General features: G+C 36.2%; 1 protein-coding gene across 2 annotated transcripts; it reads left to right on the top strand.

Annotated features, from left to right (window-relative positions):
- The first annotated feature begins 2,621 nt into the window (after positions 1-2,621).
- On the top strand, positions 2,622-19,835 carry CBLL1 (Cbl proto-oncogene like 1). Of its 2 annotated transcripts, none has more exons than XM_081146917.1 (6): positions 2,622-2,710; positions 8,261-8,428; positions 11,952-12,049; positions 12,447-12,530; positions 13,913-13,986; positions 16,376-19,835. In XM_081146917.1, the coding sequence occupies exons 1-6, from the start codon at positions 2,698-2,700 to the stop codon at positions 17,412-17,414; spliced, it is 1,476 nt and encodes a 491-aa protein (XP_081003043.1). In that variant the 5' UTR covers positions 2,622-2,697; the 3' UTR covers positions 17,415-19,835. The 2 variants fall into 2 exon arrangements, with proteins under 2 accessions (XP_081003043.1, XP_081003042.1); XM_081146916.1 differs by having other exon boundaries at positions 11,949-12,049.
- Positions 19,836-24,768: the final 4,933 nt, after the last annotated feature.

Here is a 24,768-nt window from a genome sequence, read left to right as displayed (position 1 = left end):
TGTGTTTTTAATTATTCCTACAAATGCCGACCTGTACAGTACTTGAGTTAGGGACTATTATTTATACAGTTCTTACCTTCTGCAGTCTTAGGCACTACAGAGTGACTCAACTGAAAGAGCATTAAGGAGATGAAGGTTAATGTCCTGACCTTGTATTGAGGAGTTCAAACAAGTTCTTGGGAAAACAAGCTCTCTGACACCATTCTATTTTTCTCATAGCATCAACAGTGCTAGCTAGGTAAATGGAAAAATATCAGAACGTCCTGAAAAACACTGGCTTATAATTTATAGGCTAGCAGATGGTCTGTCACAAAGATGAAAATATGCACCTCAGTGCTTCAGATTGTCAATTATGATGATGTTTCATTTTTATAAAGCTTAGGATAGTACCATGCTATAAAATAAATGTGAATGTCAACTTTCAGTAAAGAAACTGTGACTAATTACAGCATACGGATCACCAACAATAGATACCAGAGCATAGTAATAAAATATGTCTGTGTCTAGTTTTACATACCAATTTAGGTAAAGAGAATAATTTGTCACATTGTTACTGCACTGGTAAAGTGAGGCAACTTGAGTTAAGGGAGAAATGAATATAGAGCACAGATGCTAAAGCAATGCATGAAAACAACAGATGCCAAATCAAATAATTCAACAAATTTTTATCTAACATTTTATCAAGAGGAAGTCTAACATAAGTGAGTCTTCCTTCAGTAAATTTTCATAACCTGATGGACCATAAAACGCTGACAAAACTTCCGATTTACTGATTAAATTGCAGTTTGAAGATTCTTTTTAAATTTTAATTCTTTAAGTATTAGTATCAGCAGACACTGATATTATTCAGAACCTGGATTTGCATCAATCTGAAGTATGGCCGATATACTAAATATGAGTAGAGCAAAAATAAAAAGAACTCTTTCTAGGTGAAAACTATCTTCTTTTATACCCCAAATTGGTGAAATGTCCTATCATATCAGTAGTGTATTTAGAGAAACAGGGAGGTATGGGAGAAAGGTTAAGCTTTCTCCAACCTCCAAAATAAAAAATAAGCCCAGCAACTGAAAGCATCTTGAAAACCACTTAGTAATTCAGAAATTTACATTTTAACAAAAGCAGGGGTAACTTTGATTCACAATTGTCCTTAGTTGTGAATGTACTTAATAACTTGTTTATAAAGCTGCAGATATAGTGGGAGTGTCTTTTAAAAGATCCCAGTGAAACTATCCATCAAAAACAGAACACTTATAGTACTGATCAGATTATTATTAAAGGCTGTTACTGTATAACTAACTACACAGATAGAGCACATTGCTACACTCACTTTATTCGGAATTCAGTACTACAACAACATTTCTTTAAGAGGTCAATATAATCTCTTATTTATCTAGGAACTCTGGCACTGAAAGCGTGAATAACCGACCCAGTAACGATGTCGTCACCAAGGGAGGACAAGAATAGAACCCAAATCCCTTGACTCCCTAGCTTGTGTTTTCCACTAATTGTGCTCCTTTCTACTCATTCAAGGGCACCAAGCGTAAAGAGTTGGAGAAGGGAGTGCACACAAATAAGCCACGTCCGAGAGGTGGAGACTGCACGGAAGGTCCTCAGGAATCCCTCTTTGGCACTTTCTTTTGTTTTGGCTGAGGAAGATGAAAGCAGCAGCAACCATAAACCCCTGGGACCAAGAACTGGAACTAGGTACTACCAGTTGTGGTAACTCTCTCTCTTCCTCATTTTCAGGCCTTTCTTTTTTAATCTCCCCCTTGCCGCCAGCCCTAAACGCCTTCCCCACCTCACCCCGTCTGTCCGCCCCTTCAGTTTCACTCCGCACCGACTGCCGGGTGTCCCCGAGCAGAGCGCGGCTGCGCTGCACGCACTTTCCAGCTGAGCCCGCCGCCAAGCCCTAGGATCCGCGCTCTGGGAGTTCTAGCGGCACAAGCGTTTTCGCTGGAAATGAATGCTAGTCGAGTATTATAAATGTGTAGCTACGGTTAGATTCTTAAGAGGTGGGAACCGGGTCTACGTAGCTCCTCACGACAAAGCGACCTTTAGACAACAAGCATTGAGCCCTTCTCTCTAGGTGGAGCGTCCACACAGCTCAGCCACCCTCTGGGCAACCTCCCACCGGAGGACGCCTCGCAGAGCGCGCGTGTTTACACTTTTCCTAGACCTGGGGCAAGAGACAGTCGCTGAAGTACCCTGGGGGATTCCAAACCGTTACTCCGCCCGCGGGGAGGGGCCAGCCCAACGGCCGAGCCTGCGCAGTTGGCCGCCCGCGCCAGGGCGCCCGCATACTACAAGTTCCAGAAGGCAACGCACCGCGGGGTGGGCGTTCGCCTTACCGGCCGAGAGCTTATTCCAACGGTTACTACTGCTCTCCCCCTCCCCCATTCCCGTCGGTTTCCTTTCCACAGTTAAAGGCTACTTTCTCTCGAAGCACTTGAGGAGAAGCCGTAGCAACCTCGACCTCGAAGCTCTTCGCGTATTCGCTCTTTCTCCCTCGTCCGAAATATGCCCGACTCCCTCACCGGCGTCGGGTAGTGTAAGCGAGAGAACGAAGCCCTTGGAGGCCAAAGCCGGGGCAACCTGGTCGCACTTCCGCCTCCCAGGCTCCGGAAGGTAGCGCGCACGCGCTCCCTGCGACTCCGGCTCAGTTGACTTCCGCTCCCACTGTGCTCTGCGAGCCGAATCATGGATCACACTGGTAAGGAGGCGGAGGCAGTGGGGGGTCCCGGTACCAAGCCCCCTTGGCCGGCCTGGGACTGGTCGCCTAGCGGGCGTGGAGTGGTTGTGCTCGCCCTACGGCACTGGGGTGTGGCGGTGAGAACGAAATCTCACAGACTCCTTCCAGTGCCCGGCAAGCGCCTGCTGCTTCCCGGCCTACTCTCCGGTGTGGTACCCACAGTCTCGGTGCCGGCAATAGCCGCTTCTTACCTGGTTCTGCTGAGCTCCGAGCCCGAACGGCCGGCGCCGCGGGCTCTGTGGGGAGGAGAGAGCGCTGGGTGCTCTGCTGTACATTATGGGGGCTGGCGGGTAGATTCCAATCTCGGAGTCGAGGAAGCCTTATTATGCTGGGAGTCGATGCGCGAGAGTGGGTTGGAGACTTCCTGCTGTCTCAGTCAGCTTTGGGCGGGTGCTGCGGTGGTCACCGCCTCTGGTTATTGTATCTCCAGTCCTTCATGGACTAGAGGTGGGAGAAGGGAATCAGATGTGGTTTTCAGAATATTCGGAGCAGCTTTTCCACCTAAACCCAAAGCATGCTCCGTGCATCTGCTGTGGTCCTTACTTATCATTTGGGTACATTTACAAAGGAGAGCTTAAAATCAAGATATTCACATCCCTTTCTCCAAGTAATGGCTCCCCTCTTCGTTAGATTTTTTTTTTTTTTTGGCTTTTGCTTCCTGTGGTTTTTGGATATTGAATGAGTGTGTTTGGAGTTAGAAAGTGCTCCATACACTTTATATCACGATATGTCAACCATATCGCAAGTAGGGGAAAAAACCCTGTATTAAGTGTTGTTTGGGATGTCCTCAGTGATCAAATATATATATGCCAGATACCTGTAGCCCTGGAGATGGAATGATGGAATGGTAAACAAGACGGACTAAGTTATTGCTGTCTGGAGATTGACATTCTAATTGGGGAAGGCACAATAAAATTTTTAAAATCTCAAATTTTACAGACCATGATAAGTTCTTTGAAGACAATAAAGGGATGCTGTGGTAAAGACTAATTGGACGACTCTTCAGACAGGGTGGTGAGGAAAGTTCTTTCTGGAAGGGTTACATTTATAATTTGAGATCTAATGGATGAGAAGAAACCAGCCGTGAAATAAATCAGGAGGAAAGCAAGTGTAAAGACAAGTAGGAAAAAAAGAGAAGACCATTAGCTGCAGCTTAGTTATTAGCAAGAGGGAAAGAGCTCAAAGATGGGAGTGGAAAGGAGGGTAACTGTCAGGCTGTGCAAGACTTTGAAGGCCATGACAAAGATTTGAATTTTATTTTAAGTGCAATGTGAATAGAAGTAGAGGAGGAACAATCTCTTTTAAAAATATAATAGGTTCTATGGAGAATGGTGTAAGAGAGGGAGGCAAGAATAATGGAAAATGGACAATTTAGGAGGTAATTGCAGTAAATCAGAAGGGAGGTTTGGCTTAGGAAAGGTGCCTCCGTTTAGTGAAAATGGAAATGGACAGATTCAATAAATATTTCAGTGCTAGTACTTAAACACATACTGATGGGTTGGTTTAGAGATATGTGAGAGAAAGGAGAGATGCCTAGGTTTCTGGTTTGATCAGCTAGGTAGTGCCCATTACTGAGCTGGAGAAGACTTGGGAGAAAAACAAACTTTTTTTTAAGAGGTAGAGGTGACTTCGTGGGAATTTGGTAACACAATTTTGGACTGCTAAGTATGAGATATATATTGAGTTATGCAAGGGGAGATGTCAGGTGGCGATCAGAGGAAAGATTTGGGCTAAAAATCACATATTTGGGACTTAGTACTGCATAATTGATGTTTTAAGATATGAGGATGGACAAGATCACTTAAGGAAAGGGAATACAAAAAAGAAGAGGGCCTAGAACCAGGCCCTAAAGAACTCTCTCACTAGTTTGGAAATATTTTAGAACTGAAAGTCTTGGATCTTGATGTTAGACTAGCAAACATTCAACGTTAGCAAAATATTTCTCATTTGAGCCTGTTACTAGAAATGGAAGTCAGGGCCCCATCCACAGTTTAGAGAATATTATGTTAAGAAATTATAATATGGGTAGGTGTGTACCTGAGTATTTGATATCCTAATTCTCCTAAGTTAAAAGGTTGCCTAAGAAAGTGAAAGTTATCCTAACATGAAAATATTCACTAATGAGCTGACCACTTAAAAAAATTAGTTTCTACTAAGATATCCCTGCTGGTTAACACTAACTAGCTAATTTTCTATTCTTTTAGTTAATATTGTTATATCCTTGATGTTTCATATCAGGCAACAGTATCAAATGCTGTATATAGATTGTGATTGCAAACCTTACAAAAGACTCAGGTTTTCATGAAATCCATAAACTGTTTGAATCACAAATAAAATCATTGGCAAGCGAGGAAATGCCTGTTAGCCAGTGAAGACATTATGACATGATAGGCATCTCAGAAAAATGATTTTAATATCAGGATTAAGAGATACCCTTTAGGAAATTGATGGAACCCTCCAATGTTACACAAAAATGACTGATATTATGATCATGCTGAAATAGTTAAACATACAGTGATGGCTACCCTGTGGTGTCCTAATAGAATTTTGTTGGAAAAATTACTCCAAGAAACTTCTAGTTAACACTTGAATTCATTCTAAGAATTAGCACCTACTTGTAACGGTAACCTAATTTTGTAAAATATTTCTTGGTTTCTCTAATTGAAGATAAAATTCTAAATACACCTTAAAAAAAACTATATAATACAAATGCATTATTTATTATTAAAGTGGATTTACCTTAAATGGCCAGTTATATCCTTAGTTCTCAATTTCTTTGTAATATCCAAAGACTTTTGATGTTATGGGCTTTATGTTTTTAGTTGGCATATTTAAAAGGAAATTGTGCTGTATGTTCTGATTCTTAATAAACCAAAAAACCCAAGACAGACCCAGAATGAGGCAGGCAGTGACTCAAGCTCTTGAAAGTATTGGTAGGCTAAGCAAGCAACAATAGTGACTTCAAGTGTTCCAGTGATATAAAAAGGACTTGTAATGGAATGTTGGTATTTTGATCATTCACCAAGGTAAAACCATTAAGAGTCCTTTCATTAATTTTTTTGTTAACCCTCACCCAAGGATATTTCCCCCCCCCTTGATATTTAGAGAGAGTGAAACGGAAGGGTGAAGAAAGAGAAACAGAAACAGAAACATCTGTTGGTTGCTTCCTATACTCACCCCAACCGGGGCAGGGGATCTATCCTGCAACCAAGGTACATGCCTCTGACTGGGAATCTAACCCTTGACCCTTTGGTGCGAGGGCCCATGCTCTAACCACTGAGCAACACCGGCCAGGGCAAGGGTCCTTTTAATATCTGAAGGGCAAACTTGAACTGTTAACTCTCTGTCTACAACAACTTGCTTTTTTAGTTATTGAAAAACCTTTGAGCTAAAAAAAATCATTCTGTCATATCTGTCTTTTGGCTATTACATTGCTTGTAGGTAGTTATACTTAAGCAACTAGAGTGAAAGCAGATGAAATACATTATTTAACTCATTAATACATTTAGCAAAGTTTTGAAAGTAGATCAAGTTGGGTTTATCTGAACTCAGGATTTTAGCTATCCATGTAATTCCTTTTTCATGAATTTTGTTTTGAGAGTTAGCTATTATAAAAGTAATAGTAGAAAGTAGACTGAAATATATTTAAATTATTTTTTTATTAATTTTTAAATTTTATTTTTGTTTAAAATATTACAGATGTTCCTTTTTCTCCCCAATGACCTGTTCCACCCCGTCCCATCCCCCTCCCCAGTCCCTCTCCCCACCATTGTCCGTGTCCTTGGGTTGTGTATATATGCATATAAATTCTTTGGTTACTCTCTCTCCCTCCACCCACCCGCCCTCCTCCATCCCTCTGACATTCATCAGTCTCTATTTAAAGCATTAAGGATCCCTTTAGAATTTTGTTCTATATATTGTTCAGGAGTGCAAATCATCATTGTGAATTTAATTTGTAGTCCTACTAGCCTTGGAAGTCATTAGTTACTACTTTCAAGTTTGGCTTTACTGAATTTAATGTGGACAGCTTGGGTATCAATCTCAATTGTACTATCTCCTACTGTGGCAGTTAAACGAACCTGTTCAGTAACTTGTCATGTTTTGCCCTCGCCGGGTTGCTCAGTGGTTAGAGCACCGGCCTGCGGGCTGAAGAGTCCCAGGTTTGATTCCAGCAAAGGGCACGTACCTCGGTTGCAGGCTGCAACCGCGGTCCCAGTTGAGGCACCTGCAGGAGGCAATCAATAGATGTCTCTCGCATCGATGTTTCTCTCTCTCTCCCCCTTCCACTGTCTCTGAAAATATCCTTGGGTGAGGATTAAAAAAAATAATAGCTTGTCATGTTTTAAAAACTATTTTATTTGCATTTCCTACTTTGTGGTATTTCCCTTTCTGTCTTTAGTAGATAAAGTAAATATTTTCTGTACTGTAATATCATGTCATAGACTTGAAAAGGTGACTTTTAAGGAGTCAGTTCTATGAAGTAATGCTCCTGTTACTCATGGGATATGAGTTAATTTATTTCATAGTCAAGAACAAGTAGGGACTTAGAAAGTATCAGTTGTTTAGATCTAGTTGAAGTACAGAAACCTTGCATCTTCCTAAACTAATTTTCCATTTCAATACTAAGAGTCATATGTGTACATCTAGAAATATGGTGCAGATATGTTATTGCATCTTTCTATTATTAAATAGTGTGATAATTTTTACTATGTTTCCAAATGCTTTTTAGAAAAACTATTTTACACTTAAGGGAATAATCACTTTCCTTAAACCAAACTTCAATTCAGTGCATTGTTTATTTACTTTTACCATTGTCACTGTTAATTTTATTGAATGCCTACTTTGCATGCTTGATGGAGATAGGGATGCTTTTTTTCTATTTCTTCTTCTCTCCCTTTTTTTCTTTTAAAATATCTCTTATACTTACTTTAAGACAAGTTCTTATCTTGGGTTTATGAAGGGTTTTATGTTTCTATTAAACCCCTCTGGAATTAAATGAAAATTTTATTGTCTACATTTTTAGGGAGAGTTCTATAACTTTTGTCAGCTTTTTGAAAGGTTCCATGTCTCAAAAAGCATTTCTTTAAGGGTTTATCCAAAATAGAGACAATTAGCACTTAAACTTGTATAACACAGTATTTAAAATCAGAACCCAGATGCCCGGGTGGGCATGGCTCAGTGGTTGAGCATCAACCTAGGAACCAGGAGATTGCGGTTCGATTCCCGGTCAGGGCACATGCTCGGGTTGCGGGCTTGGTCCCCAGTAGAGGGGGCGCAGGAGGCAGCTGATCAATGACGACTCTCTCATCATTGATGTTTCTCTCTCTCTCTCTCTCTCTCCCTCTCCCTTCCTCTCTCTGAAATCAATAAAGATACATTAAAAGAAAAAAAAAATCAGAACCCAGATATTCAAACCTTGATAATGTTGGGTATGTCGCTTTAATACCTGTGGCAGAATAATCTTCAAAAAGAAAAACTAACAGAAATTACAACATTTTTTCCCTAACATAGACAATGAGTTACAAGGCACCAATAGTTCTGGATCATTGGGTGGTCTTGATGTTCGAAGAAGAATTCCTATAAAGCTCATCTCCAAACAAGGGAACAAAGCCAAAGCTGCACCTCGCACACCAAGGACTATAAACAGAATGCCTGCAAAGCCTCCACCTGGTGATGAAGGTACTTTGGCTAAACTAACAGGTTTAGAAGTCTTTTTGTTGTATGTAATTCCACCAAATAATCCATGTGATTTTACTTGCTTATAGCTACCTTGTAAAAATCTTACATACTGTCTTCATTCTTCAGTCTTCCTGATGTCTCATTGTGGCATGTTGTACTTTTCTGTTCCTTTATAAATACAGGTGGGGCAAAAGTAGGTCTATGGTTGTTCATATGGAAAAAAAATACAATAATTAACAAATAATAATCAAGAATAAACTTTGATGTACTCACAACTGTAAACTTACTTTTGCCCCACCCTGTATTTGGGTTTAGTTTCTTTTGTTGTTGAAAGTAACACTGCCTATTGCTAAAATCTAAACTATTGCAGAAAACATAATATTAAATGTAAAATTGTCCTTCTCCTCCACAACTTTTCTCCCCCAAAATGATCCTTTATGAGTTTTTTTATAGTTACTCTTTTCATCTATAACTGCCCTTTTTTTCATGTAAGGTGCTTTGAGAGTTTGCCTTCTCAGTACACACAGATATATCTCATTTAAGAAAATAGGTTTCGGTATTTCATTTATGGCTATATCATACTTATTTAACAGTTTTTCCAGTTTTCTGTTAAAAACAACGTTGCACTAAATATCCTTGTACTTATACCTTAGTATGTATACTTTGTAGAATTTAAACTTAGCGTGATTTGGGCGTTTTAGATCTTAATGGATACTGTGCATTTTAGAACTTGACAAATATTGTCAAATGGCTCTTCAAAAATGGTACATCATTTTTATACTTCCACACACCAATATTAGTACATACTATTAATCTTTCAAAACTTTTGTTTTAATGTATTGTTTTTTAAATTATGAGTGGGTTTGTTTATCTCAGGTGTGGGGAACCTTTTTTCTGCCAGGGGCCATTTGGATATTTATAACATCATTCTCAGGCCATACAAAATTATCAACTTAAAAATTAGCTACGAAAAAAGCTCCTAAATTTATTGAATTTTGAGTCCCGCCTGCAGTTGCCTTGGCAAGGCCAGACAAAATGATTTCTCAGGCAGTACTGCAGGCCTGATGTTCCCCACGCCTGGTATATCTTTTCATATTATTGCTCATTTCTTTTGTTTAGGATTTACCTGTTTATATCCTTTTCCTTTTTATTTTCAGTTTAGTTTTCATTCTCTTGATTTTTACGAGTTCTTTGTAAATTAATAAAATTGGCCCGTTGTCATATATTATGTATATTCCCCATTTGTCTTGAATTTTATGTATAAAATTTTTGTTATTAGAGAAGTTTGAAGATTCTAGGTAGCAGATATCCAGTCTTTTCTGTTATGACTTCTAGGTTTTATTACCCGTCTTACCCTTATACAGGGTCAGCAAACTATGGCCTGTGGGCCAAATAGAGTTTTACTGGAACATAGCCATGCCCATTCATTTAAGTATTGTTTACAGCTGCTCTCACACTATAATGGCATAGTTGAGTAATTGCATAAGTATTTACTTATCTGGAATTTTACAGAAAATTTGCTGACCCCTGCTTTGGAACATTATGGATGATATGCATTTTGTTATTTTTTTAAAAAAGTGGAGTCTGGCTTTGTTTATTTTTTCTGTAAAACAGTTAGCTATGTGTCCCAACCATTGAATAATCTGTCTTTTCCTTGTTGAGTAGGAATCCCACTATTATATGTTAAAGTTCTAAAATATCTGTATCTATTTCTAGATAGTCTATTCTATCTTAGCAATGTGTCTATATTCCTATTTTAGAATCAAACTGTTTTAATTGTACCTTATATTATGGTTCCCTTTATTATAGGATTTCTCTCCCCATTTAAACAAGTTGTAGAATTTAGGGCTGCTTCTGTATTATCAGTAACTAGGGTCTCCTCCTTTGGCCTTTTTGTTTTCTAAATAATTTTTTAAAACTACACAGTAATGTACATATCTTGTAATAATCCAAACAATGCAAAAAAGCTAAAATCCCTCTTCTACCCATTTCCTCTCAGGTATCCCTTTATCTTCCGCCTCCTTCCCCCAAGCCCATATCCCTTTCTAGAGGGAACTACCATTACTAGTCTCTCTCTCAATAGAGTATACTGAGGCTGAAGATGATTTTTGGATACATTAGATTCACCTATTTGGGGTAAAAATTATTAATTGTCTTTTATTACCCCCTAGGCATTGTTCACAATATGGAGTTTTGGTTGCCGGTATGGTATCTATACAAATATATATGGTTTAATGATAGATGGCAGTGCCGGTTGAAGTACTCTGAAAAATGATAATGTGCTCCTGATTTCCTTGGCTGTTCTGCTTAATAATTTTTTGAGTGTTAGATAAATAAGAAAAATTGATTTTCTTATTTTTGAGTTTTAGATGACACCAGCTTTTATAAGGTATAAATGGGCCATAAAAGAGCCTAAGGTCATGGAGTTGTAACTTACAAGGACACTCTTTGAATTCTACATTTGATTGGAGATAATTAGATAGTACTCTGGAGTGTATATATTAGCTTTAAAAAAATTCTTGCATCACTGTGTGTTTCCTTGTGTGTGTATGTCTGTCCCTCTGTCTGTCCTGTCCTGGTTCATGCTTGTGTGTTGGTACACAAGTGCTGTAATTTACACACATGGGTAAAGTTAAAACTTGTGTGCTTCCCTACTCCGTTTACCAGTTATACGGCCAAAAGAGTTTTGAAAAGCCTGGCACTTTGGAGGGATAGATTTGTCTTCTTGGTTTTATTTTAGTTAATTGGATTCTACCTAGAATCCCTATCAGACTGTTCATTGGTTTTCGGTTCTTTTGTATGGGATGAGAGGATTACCATCAACCTTTTCATTAGATCAGAGAAATTGAGCTCATTCGATCTTCATATTGTTTTAAGTTTGCTGATATTGATATATGCAGTGTAAGGGAGGATACTTGTAAGTAGATATGATATGGCTCTTTCTATTTGGATGATTAACCAAGGAGTGGTTTTAATCGAAAGGATGAAGTATCAACATGTTGATATTTCTAAAATCAGGCTCAGTTTAAGGCTGAAGAAGTAGATACCTAATTAAGTCATAAGAAGAAAATGTGCAGAATTTTTTATGTTTCATTATATTCTTTTTTCCTCTTGCATCATGATACTACTTTTGTAGACAGAGTAAATGATATATATCTTAAAAATTTGTGTAATAAGCATGATAGTAATTAGTAAAGTTTTATACTAGAAATAGTTGGGTCAGTAATAAGAGCACTTGAATGGGAGTGAAGAGATCTGAGGTCTGTTCGTAGCTCTGCCACTCACCTTCTCTGTGTTGTTGTTACGGTCTCCTTACTGCAATATTCTCATTTTTGAAGTAAGAGAGTTGGACTACATGATCACCAAGATAATTTCTAGCTGATGATTGAACTAATCTTGATTATCTTGTTCATAGAGCTCTGAAAAGCATCAGGGAATAAGCTTATTTTACCATGTACATATACTTCCAAAATGAAATTTGAGATATGAAAAGTTAATAGATAACCCTTTCTTTTCTCAGAAGGATTTGATTATAATGAAAAAGAACGGTATGACTGTAAAGGGGGCGAACTGTTTGGAAATCAGCGAAGATTTCCTGGACACCTTTTTTGGGACTTTCAGGTATAACTAAAATAAAAGCATTTATTAGAACAATAAAATATTTTAAATATTTTATTAGAACAAAGCAGGATACATAAAGAATGGCATGAACTCTTATTATAGCTGTGTCTTTCAGCACACACAACTCATTTGTTTATTAATGCCCTATTTCCATTTCCAAAAATAATTTGAAGCAATTTTTAGTAAAGTAAAGTAAAATCAAAAACAACACTAAGAAAAAAGAAACAACAAAAAACTGGTAGCACAGACAATGGTGTAGAATATGTGCAGATACCAAGAAACTTTTATTTCTAATTGCTTTAACAATATTTATAAAGTGTAAATTCACTGTGTAAATTATAGGTATGATTTTTTAGAAATGCTTAAAAAGAAAATTGTAATTATATCATTTCCACAGATAAACATCCTGGGTGAAAAGGATGATACACCAGTTCATTTCTGTGACAAATGTGGATTGCCTATTAAGATCTATGGGCGAATGGTAAGTATAATTAAATTGAATTCTGTTTTTGTAAATGTAAACATTTTTGTAGAGATAGGATTCTGAAATTTAAGTAGATAGGTTTATCACTGTTCAATGACTTAGGTTTGTAACATTTAAAATAAATGTGAAGCCCTGGCCAGTAGCTCAGTTGGTTAGAGTGTTGTCCCAATACACCAAGGTTTACGGGCTCGATACCCGGTCTGGTCAGGGCACATTAGAAGAAACAACTAATGGATGCATAAATAAGGAGAATAACAAATCAATATGTCTCTCTCTCCCCTCTCTTCCTCCCTCCCCCTTCCTCTCCCACTACCCCTTCCATTCCCTCCTTTTCCCCTTCCTCCCTCTCCCTCTTCCTTCCTCACTCTCTAAGATCAATAAAATAAAATAAAATTTTTTTTAAAAAAGTGAAATAGCTAAGGGAAATTTTGGGACAATATGCATTTAATATAATTATCTTGACAAGCTCCTGAATTGCTTGTAAAATATTAATTAAGGGAACTAACTTCTGAAAACTAAATAATTTCTTTGGACTGTTTGATACCTGTTAGTTTATATTTATTCTGTTTATTAAGGAGAAATGTGTTTTTTCCTTGTTTAATAAAATAAAATCAGTTGTTATTCATTTCTAAAGGCCATAATTTTTATTATAAAACTGAATTGATTATATTTTTATTTCGGAGAATTTAATTCTAATAATTAAAATAAATTACAACCCTAACTGTAATTTTATAGTATTTTTTGACATCTTCCTTTTAAAAAAGGTAGTTTTACATTTGTGTTTGGGGAAAAATTGAATTCAATAATATATTCGTGATGGTAGAGGGCATTGATTGTGCACTGTTGCTTTACTGTATAACATAGCTAAATAACAGTAATGGGCTGTGAGTTTTAAAATGGCGTAACATTATTTCTCTATGTCTTGATTTATTTTTAGATTTTTTTATGTTTATTACAGTAAGGCTACCAGGGAAAAATGCTACTTATGTTAAATGTAGGAGATATTTGTTATCTTACTGCTTTTTAAAAGTTTTAGGAGGAAAAGGATAAGATAAAACATGGTTACAGTATTATTTTTCAGGAGCTTTTAACCAGTAGGGACCATGATGAAATTCATAGGGTTTATACCTTCAGGAAGTATAAGCAAATGTGCATGTATACATTTATTGGGGAAAGGGCCAAAGTTTTCATCACATTCTCAAAGGACTTGTATCTGAAAAAGACTATTGCTTTTATAAAATTAGTACTTAATAAATGTTCGTTTTAACAAATAGTTCTCAAGTGTCTTCTGTGTCTAGGTTACTATTCTTACTGTTATTTTTTTGGAAATATTTTAATTTGTTCTAATATTCTTCACTGTAATAAATCTCTGTTTACAGATTCCATGCAAGCATGTTTTTTGCTATGACTGTGCAATTTTACATGAAAAAAAGGGAGATAAGATGTGTCCAGGGTAAGGTCATCATTAAATTTTTAAATAATAAAGTTTGTGCTGTAGATTTATAATCTTGATTAAAGGTCAGAGGTGATGTAAACCAGCGACAGGATATCACATGTGTAGGCATGGCTACTCTTTCTCTGTGAGCCCAGAGTTGGCCTTAGTCTTCTCCTTAGGATAGGGCTAGGTAGTTGTTATCAGTCAATTCAATTTGGCCAAAATGACAAAATATATTGTCATCACAAAATTTGTTTTAAGCCAAAAACAGTTATTTTCTTGTTTTGATGGGATACTAGTGAGGTAGTGATTGAGAGCAAAGACTTTGGATTAGAATTCCTGGGTTCAAATCCCTTTTCCACCATTTATTAGCTATGTGATATAGACTGTTTCTTTTTCTATAAAATGGAGCTAATAATAGCACCTACCTCCTTGGGTTATTATTAGAATTCAGTAAGTATACATATGGTACCTAGCATATAGTAAGTACATATGTAAGTATAAGCTCTTATTTATTACCTTCAAATCTGATTACGTCTTGAGTGTATCTTAATACCATCATGGTATAGACTCAGGTAAGTTAGGAAGATCTAGAGGTATTGGTTCATACTAATCTATATTGGAATGGTCTTGAAGTATCCACATTAAATTAGGAATTTTATATTAATGTGGAACCCCTGATAGAAGACTTGAGGAAAGCTTTGAGAAAAGCTTCCTTGTCCTAGATTTCTTCTAAATGTGTCAGAAGCTATCCCAAGAGTTGTACTTTTGGTTGATAGCAAAACCCTGGACACTTGTAAGGGATGATTTCCTTTTATGGTGTAGGAAGATTGGCATCACTGAGAGAAAAAGGATGATTCATTGACAAACTAGTAAAAACTGATGCTCTTTAAAGTCACAGATTGTAAAATCTATAGTATGAGTTTAAAGAATATTTCTTCCCTGCAATTGTAATTTAGAAGAATTGTGAAATTTAAAGTGCATATTCACTTGTTTGCCTAATTTTCTTTAATGCCTAACTTTCCAATATGGTATACATTCACTTTATATAGCAAATTTATTTGATAGCTTCATTGGGATAAAGATTTTAGACGTTGCAAAAAACTATGTAGAGTACATTAAAAGCTTTTTTCTTTGTTATAAGTGTTCTAATGTTAATATTTAAAAGGGAATTTAATTTTCAAGGTATTAAACATAACCCCAGAAAGCACCTCACTGGTTGGCCCTTATAAGGCTACTTAGAACATAAGCCTATCTGGATTAACAGACCCAGATCTGAGAAGTGTGTCAAATGGCCATTAAAGGGAATCCTATTAGTATTAAGGAGGAGTGCCAGCCTTACAGCAAGAATGGAAATACAGACACAACTCAAAAATCAAGAATATAGAGCTATTTAATATAGGGTCAAATTACCTGGCATACATATGCAATGATAATAGCTAGTTCTGCATAAATAGTGTTTAGTGATTAAATTCGGTCATTTTCATTGTTACATTGATCTTAAGGATATTCTCTGGCAAAGTAAATATAAAAACATTGAATTAGGTAGAATAGATGTTTTAACCCATTTTATAGATGAAGAAACATTAAATGACTTCTCCAAGATTACATAGCCAGTACCAGATCCCATTTCTTCTGATTCCTAGTTTAGTCCTCCCTCCACTGTTTCAGAAGACTCTAAAAGCTAGACCAGATTAAGTATAGAGAATGAAGAATAGTTATAATTTGGACCCTGAGTCATTAAAATATTGAGTTTAAATTAGTGCTTACAATTTAGAAAGTCAGGAGTATGGAATACTTTTTAGTAGTAAATTTGACTGACCATCCAGAAAGATCCCTTCCTTAAGAGACTCTTGATAGCCAGGGTTTGAATTTAAATTTTATGTTGTTTAATGTTAAGAACCCTGATAATTAGATTGATCTTACTTGTTTTTGTAGTCCTTGCAGCATCTTCCACTTAGTATCCTTCACTTAGTATTTCCTCAGCAAATTCTTGTTGTTCGGTAAATACCATTACAAGTTTGAATTCCGTAATTGTGACATTTGGTTTGTCACCACCCTGGTTTTTTTTTTTTGCAAATGGTTGGAAAGCATAGACTTGTTAGAGAAAATCAGATAAATTCTAAGGCTTGGGAAGAATAAGGTATTTTTTTAAAACATACTGTATTTAATAGATTTTCAGTTTTTCTTGTATTGAGAGTTCTGAAGTTGATAGAAATGTTGATGCTTAATAATGAACAAACAACAAAGTGAGAAAAATTAAAGGTTCACTTACGGTATAATTTTTAATTGTGAACTTTTGCAAATTTTCCATAACAAATTAAAAAATAAGCATATCTTTGAAATTAAGTGCATTATTTTTAAAGTCTGTTTTAGTAAATCAGTTTTTCTTCTTTTTCTAATTTAGCTGTAGTGATCCTGTGCAGCGAATTGAGCAGTGTACACGAGGTTCTCTCTTCATGTGTAGCATTGTTCAAGGGTGCAAGAGAACGTATTTGTCTCAGAGAGACTTACAGGCTCATATCAACCACCGCCATATGAGAGCTGGGAAACCTGTTACCCGTGCTGCACTTGAAAATGTTCATCCTCCTATTGCCCCACCACCAACTGAAATCCCTGATCGTTTTATAATGCCGCCAGACAAGCACCATAATATGAGCCATATTCCGCCAAAGCAGCACATCATGATGCCACCACCTCCTTTGCAACATGTTTCACATGAGCACTATAATCAGCCACATGAGGATATTCGTGCTCCTCCAGCAGAATTGTCCATGGCTCCACCTCCACCTCGTTCGGTCAGTCAGGAAACCTTTCGTATTTCAACAAGAAAACACAGCAATTTAATAACCGTCCCTATTCAGGATGACTCAAATTCAGGTGCTAGAGAACCACCACCTCCTGCCCCAGCACCTGCTCACCATCATCCTGAATATCAGGGTCAACCAGTGGTATCGCACCCTCATCATATTATGCCTCCACAGCAACATTATGCACCACCCCCACCTCCTCCACCACCAATAAGCCATCCAATGCCACATCCTCCCCAGGCTGCAGGTACTCCTCACTTGGTTTATAGCCAAGCTCCACCTCCACCAATGACCTCTGCTCCACCACCAATAACCCCTCCCCCTGGACATATTATTGCCCAGATGCCACCTTATATGAATCATCCTCCTCCAGGACCTCCCCCACCTCAACATGGTGGTCCACCTGTTACTGCACCCCCTCCTCACCATTATAATCCTAACTCTTTACCCCAGTTCACTGAAGATCAAGGAACTCTGAGCCCTCCATTTACACAACCAGGGGGAATGAGTCCTGGTATATGGCCTGCACCAAGAGGGCCACCACCTCCTCCACGAATGCAGGGTCCGCCTTCTCAAACCCCTCTTCCTGGACCACATCATCCAGATCAGACAAGATACAGACCATATTATCAATGATAATAGTATTTCGAACTGAAGATAAGATGGAAAAAAAACTTATGTATAGTCAATCTTTTAATTAAGCTTTGACTGTTCTGGGAAGGAAAAATACCTCTTACTGAGGTGGCTATAAAACACTTAGGGTCTTGTCTCAAAATGGTTTTAAATCTTCACCTTAGGATTGATTTCAAGTACTATACTGTAGTGTAGATAAGTGGCTCAGTAGAGCACAGCTATATTTTAACAACTTTGTTCCCCTAGTGTGGTAAATTGACCCAGAGGTGACCATTTGTAAAAAAAATAGAAAATTTTTATTGTTCCACTTTCAAAAGTATTGCTTTTGTTAAACCCAGTTTCATTTTTCTTGTGATACATTTTGTTAACCTGTGTAAAAGGATTAAATTTCAATATGGTTGTAAAAATGCTATTTTTATGTGAATTTAAGTGCAGCCACATACTGTTTTTTAAAACCATATGTTTTACCACTAATTTCCCAAAGTTACAATAAAATCCTAAAAGTAAAAATCTAGAATTTACTATAAGGCAGACTGTTAAATGGTAGAGAATTATTTCACATTTTAGGCACTGAAATTTTGAAGTATGTTAAGTATATAATGCTCTTCACTTGGATGCCTTTTCATTTTAGGCTGTTCAGGAGCACCAAAATACATGTAATATTAAAGGCATTACTAATTATTTGGAAAGATACGGCCAAAGTTATCAACTCTACAGGCTCCAAACTGTTGGGGGATGCTGTTACTCATTAACGCTTTTACTGAATGGTTAAAATCACATAATTCACCACACTTATTAATCTTAAGTAACATTATTTTATAGAACTGTTTAAATTGTTCATTAGATGAAGTGTATTCTACTCTGCTCATTGTCTTAAACTAAATATTTAGGGCTGAATAGGCTTTATGTAAATCCTCATTTCATGATAGAGTTTGATCCTGTGCTTAAGTGGGGTCTTGTTTATTGGGTTTTAAATCACAATTTGAATGCCATGGAGGAATTTGAATACTGTATTAATGAAGGACATTCTTGTAGTCACAGACTTGCATTGCTCAGGTTTCATTACTGTGTGATAAGGTTTCTTTCTCTAACTTGAAATTTTAAAACTTAATGATTTCCTTTTTTTTTTTATTGGTTAAGCAGTCTAAAACTTGGGATGTTTTAGTGTGGAGTCAACACTGAAGACTATCAGATGATTTTGTATTGGAGAAAAGTAATGACTAAATTGTGAATTTCAGTGCTTTATAAGGTGCCTTTAGAGTCAGCTTTTGCATTATAGGGGCTTGCTATAGTCCGCTAAGATAACCACTCAGTTTCTACAGAACTCATGTACAATTCATTATTCTTAGGATATTATTATATATCCTTTGAATAAACCCCTGTGAAGTATTTCCTCCCCCCTAAAATGGTGCATAATATACACATGAAATACGTAGTGTGCAGATATCATTATTGAATAGTTTGTAGTGTATAAATTTAGAACATTCTTTTTGACAAAGAGTGAACTGATTGCTGGTTTACCATTTAATTCTGTCAGGTACAGGCAAAGCAATTTCTCATCTTGGATAATCAGATGAAAGGTCATCTATGAACTTAGAGCTGAAGTTAGAAATAATACAGATGGCCATTTCAACCATGACCAGTCAAAAATAACTAATACACTTTTTTTTTAAGTGAAATGATTTTTCACACCTATCAATTTGAGAGTCCAGTGTTGATGTAATATTTTTAGCGAGGAAATTTTATTAGCATGGGAGTGAAACAGTGTGAAAAGTTGGTGGTGAGTGTGTCTGTCATATTACTGTAGGTACTTGGACTGGTGCAAACTTGACTCCCTTTCATGCCCTTATTTAGGAGCCGTTAAAATATTACTGTTGAAAATCCAATACCATTCTTTGTTTCATGTAATAAGAGAATAGATTCATTTTAGAGCTTCTCAACTATTTATGAAGAACTCTTCTGTTTTTATTGAAATTCGCTGGAGTTGAATGTGGTTATGAAACCACTTAGCCTATGTATTGAACAAAAAAAAATTAGTATCATGATAAAATTCCATATATTAAGGCTAATTCTCATAGGCTTTTAAAACATGATTTATTTTCAGTTAGGTTTAAGAAATATAAGTTATGCAGGGAGGCAGATCAGATGAATGTCGAAGCAGACAAAAATTTTAAATGTGTTAGACTTGAATTTGTCCAGTTATTGTTTGAATGGGGGTGGGTGGGTAGTAGAAGGATAACAAAATTACTGTTAGTGTTTCTTTCCTTAAAGAAAAAAGATGTGAATTCCAGCTTTATTTCAGGGAAGCTTTTGAAACTATGATGGACATAGTCTAAATGTATGTATGTTTCATTATATTGCTCTTAAGACTACTGAGGTGGCAGTTTAATTCTTAAAAACAATAAAATGGAAGCATAAATACTATTTTGCCTAAATGAGTTTTTACCTAATCACATTTGGGAGAATGCGGATTTTTTTCATGTTTCTGTTGATAGAACTTTTACAGTAAAATTAGATTGTCACTTTCGGAGATTAAAACCAGCAAGTTGAATGTTAAATTTCTTCAGTGGCATTGTTTGTTCAGACAATATAGTATTGGGGAAGATAGTTTGCATAGGCCATAAAGAAAAGACTGTATATCCATTTTTCCCTGTAAAAACCACTGGCTCAATATTATTGTGTAAATACTAACTGGATACCACTGAAATATAAATGGAAAAGATATTTGAACATATTTTTAAACACATATAGTGAACTTACCATGTGAAGTATACAGAGCTGCTTTAGGCTTTGTTCTAGCATACTGGAAGAGTATCTTTCATATACCTTTTTGGAAAAGCCCTGTAGCTCTATCTCATAAAAAATGTTTGTGAAAGTTCTAAAAGTACATGGGAAAAACTCAGAAATATCTAAAACAAAACTATACTTTCTAGTTATTAGATTAACCATCAAATTGGTATATTAATGTTCATTGAAGTTTGGCATAATCATATTCAAACATTTTCTGAAGTGGATGAACTTTTCACTGGTTTGTAACTATAATCTCTTAAATTGTAGTCTTGAAGCCAAACAGAATTTACTTGTTGCAATTTATGCACAATCTAATAAAGCAATATTGGATATCTTAGACTTAAGGGGAGAGGGAGGTAAGCCAGTTAAAATACTTGGTAATGATACTAATAAAACATTTGGATTTTCAAACATTTTTTGTTTTGATTCATGCCCCTTTAATTTCCCATCATTGAGGGAAAAGGTGTTAAAGTAGAATCCTTAAAGGGAACATTTTAGTGTTAAAGTTTCATTGTCCCATCTTCCTATCTTTAAGAATTTTTAGGCATTACAGAATCACAGGATTGAAATGAACAATGATAGGTCATGGGTTTAGCTCTCACACTTGGACAGTACCGTGTCTTTTTAAAAATCTAGCATTTTCAAATATTAATCTATTACCCCAGAATATCCCATTTCTATTCTAAGTAGTTGTAGGCACCAGGTTTCATATTGCATTTAAACCAATCATTACTCTAAAAATTGTTATCCCTTTCCCTTCAGAATGAAAAATCCTGCTCTCTCTTCTTGCTGTGTTAACTTTCAAAACCTCTAATTTTTTGTTTTAAAATTTGTACTCATTTCAATTACACAAGTGGTACATCTTTGGGGGAAAATGTAATATAACAAATAAAGCTAAAGATTCCCTTGACTACTGATGCAATGAACATTTCCCTTCCAGAGATAAGTAGTACTGTTATAACTTTGGTGTGTATATCTAATCACTTTAATTACAGAGCTGACATCTAAATAGACTCCATGCTCTGGTTACGCATCCTAATCCATGATAAATGTAGTATTTCATGATCTATACTCAATAAATATATACTGAGCACCTACTGTCTGCGATATAAAGATTTATTCATCATTCAGGTATTTATATGCTAGATACCATTCTACACTTGGGATGCACAAATCTCTAGAGACAGACAATTAACAAATATTAAATTATGTAAGTATAAAATCCTATGGAATAAAAGGGATAATCGGGTGGTGGTAGGTTTGCAACTTTATGTATTAGAATGGTTTGGGTGGAACTCATTGAAAAATTTGGGCAAAGATATAAGTAGGTGACAGTCATGTATATAACATGGGGCAGAACTTTCCAGAGGACACCCAATGTAAGGGCCTTAAAAGGGGGGTTGCACCTGGCATATTTGAGGAACAGTAGGGAGACTGGAGTGAGATGAGTGAGACAAGTGGTAGGAGGTCAGGAGGTAATAATAGAATGGGGAAATCACAGGCTTTCTAGCCGCCATAAGACAGACCTTCCTCTGACATGGGAAGGCATTGTGGGGTTCTGAGCAAAGAAGTGAAATATCTGGCTCTCTTAAAAGGATTATTTTGTCTTTGTGTTGAGAAAAGATAAAGGAGACAAAGACCAGTCAGAAGGTTGCTTTAATAATTCACACAAGACTAGTATTCTAAGTATCAAGAAGTAGGTGACTTGTGGAAAGATGTGTATGTATACATACACACATTATATAGGAAATATAAAAATATATATATAATTTATATATAAATATATATAAATTAAGCACTATATGCTAGACACGGATATATAATGATGAACAAAATAAATATGGTTCCTGCTCTTTAGGAGCTTACATTCTAACTTATCCAGGAATTGTTTGTCGTAGTCATCCCTAAATTTCCTTAAAATTTTTCTTATATTCTTTTTCAAAGTATAGTAGACAGGGAAAAAATGTTTTTTAAAATGTATTACCAAAATACACACACCTATAATAACAAGAAAATAGTTTATTTAATTCTGGGCATTAATAGTATATTTCCTAATAGCTTTGGAACAAATCTTTAGAATGCACTTACATTGTTCCTGAGTTTAGTCCTGCCTTGCACTAGATTTTAGACACGTTTTAATTTCTTTTGGGAGATAATGTTTCCTAATGGTTAAGAGCCTGGGCTCTGGAGTCAGACTGTCTAGACTGAATTCTCACTCTAATACCTGCTACTATGTAACTTCACTATTTACTTATCCTCTTTGAGGCTTGATTTATTTTGCCTTTTCTAAAAAATGAGGATAAACATAGTACCCATCTCACAGGGCCTATTTTGACAATCAAGTGAATTGATCTTAGATATATTTTAAAGGTAGTGTCAGTAGAATTTCCTGACGGATTATTTAGCCTGAGCATCTGGAAGGATGGAGTTGGCATTGACTGGGGTGGAAAAGATACTGGTAGAGCAGATTAGGGGAGAAGATCACTTTTGACATGTAGATGTTCAGATGAAGATGGCAGAAAAATGAATTAAATATTCTACTTCTCCGTCCTTGTTTATGCAGTGTAAAGTCAAGCTTACATTTAAAACTTCATTTACATCTCTAAGAGGGAAGTTAGTTACAGTGTTTAAACAAGATATCAAATGCTTAAATAATTATTAGAAAATATTATTTTTAAAGTGTTATTTTCCACTTTAATTCATTAGTTATTTTTTTATATGTTCAGCAAATATGCTTAAAATGCACATAAATTTGCAGTTAAAATAGAGAAAATGATTTTAAAGGTAAATTGCTCAACATGTATTCGCTTCAAACTTAATTTCAGTAATGTATCTGTCTCTTCACAAGTTGTTCTGTCTCCTAGTTGCATCACTGGATCTCCTCTCCCTTTCCATCTTGCTCTGGTTTATGTAAGTTTTATTTTTATCTTCCAACATGATCTCTTGCCCTCTTCCTAAATCAGGGGTGAGATTTTTGTACTAGTCAATTTCCAATATTTGCTCTGAGCCAGGGAAGTAGAGGCCCAGTCCCATGTATTCCCATCACCCAATGCATATCCATCTTAGAGGTCTTGGAGAAAAAACATTTAAGGATAAGTATAAGTGAACCTCTAAGAGGTTAAGGTTGCGTGGACTGTGATGGGAGCATGATAATTGGAGTGCTTGTTCCTACTCTATGATATTTTATTTGGTAATAAGAGTATAGAGGACACCTTTGCTTGGGAAGATACAGGCATCAGTGACAATCCTATATAAGGCTTTTGCCCCGCTCCCAAGCCAAAAAATCAATTAAATAAGGCTCGTGTTTTTATTTCTATTCATGCCTTCTATAAAGGAATAACTCAGCCTGAGGTTCATAGGGCATCGTGTATAAATGTATATGTGTATGTGTTTCTTTTTTCCTAAAGCCCATAGGGTATACATGAGGCTCTATAAGAGGTCCATGACTCAAAAAATTTAAGGAACATTGTTATAAAAAGTGTTGATATTCTAGTTTTAATTAAGAGTAGTATATAAATAAACCTTTGTTTTACCTTTATGTAATTGGTTTTAAAGTCCAATAGACAAGCCTACTCAGTAAAGACACTGATAAAGGATGGAAGGGGGTAGTTTGAGAATAAACATTTAAAGGTGAGATCTAAAACAACTGGGACAATATCTCCCATTGACAAAGTGGTTTGATGTTGAACAGAGGGCACTGAATCATCTTTCTGTTGGTGCTGATGTTTACTCTCTTAACTATTACATAAATATTGTTTGCACCAAGAGCAGTGCCAGTGACAGAGAAGTATGTGTGCTGAATCATTCAGGAGCTAAACTGAGCGTTAGAGCTGTGATCCGGCCCTGTGAGTTACAAATAAGGACCAGCAGTGAAGAGTAAGACTCTTCTGCTACCTTCTTTCCTCCCAGGAAGACCAGGAAGAAGTGGCTACCCAGCAAGTTTTCTTTTTACTTTTTACCTTGCTTTTTCAGTTTTTATCTTCCATTAGCTTACAGAATTAAGAAGTGGGGGAAAAATAAAGATTTGCTTCAAAAGCTAGTTATGGAAAGATTGTGTCTAAATCTGGATAGGAGGCTGGATGTTTTAAAAAGGTATAGTGAAAAATCATAAAAGCTAGACAAAGAAGTTTCATTGCAGGAGGTTTAGAAGATTCTCATGTAGCAAGCTTCCAGCCAGACCACTATAAAGGGGACTCACAGCAAACATATTTCAGAAAGCAAACAAGAAAATTAACAAAACAAGACACATCTACTGTACAAACTGATTTTTTAAAAAGTGGAGCTGTATTAATTACATTGTATGAGCAGTATAAATTACAAGATTCAAGGCAGTGGTGTGATGAAACATGCATGAAAGTAGTGACTTGAATAGAAATCTGTCAGCGCTACAAAAATACATATAAACAAAAAATTTTCTTCCTTTGATAAATCTACAAGCTATAAAATTAAGAGTATTTACATAATTTTATACTACATATGCAAAAAATATACCAAGCTAGAACAATCTTGTTCCAAAGTTTGAAACATAATTCTGTCAAAAATATTCTTCATACAATGTATGAATTTA

The sequence above is a fragment of the Miniopterus schreibersii genome (genome assembly GCF_964146895.1).
Source record: "Miniopterus schreibersii genome assembly, chromosome: 9".
Classification (NCBI taxonomy): Eukaryota; Metazoa; Chordata; class Mammalia; order Chiroptera; family Miniopteridae; genus Miniopterus; species Miniopterus schreibersii.
Note: the sequence above shows the minus strand (reverse complement) of the source record. Positions and strands in the feature narration are given on the sequence as shown.

Coding starts and splice junctions, on each gene's coding strand:
- CBLL1 (XM_081146916.1), top strand. Junction 8,429..11,948: donor GCCTCCACCTGGTGATGAAG/GTACTTTGGCTA, acceptor TTCTTTTCTCAG/AAGGATTTGATTATAATGAA. Junction 12,531..13,912: donor TTAAGATCTATGGGCGAATG/GTAAGTATAATT, acceptor CTCTGTTTACAG/ATTCCATGCAAGCATGTTTT.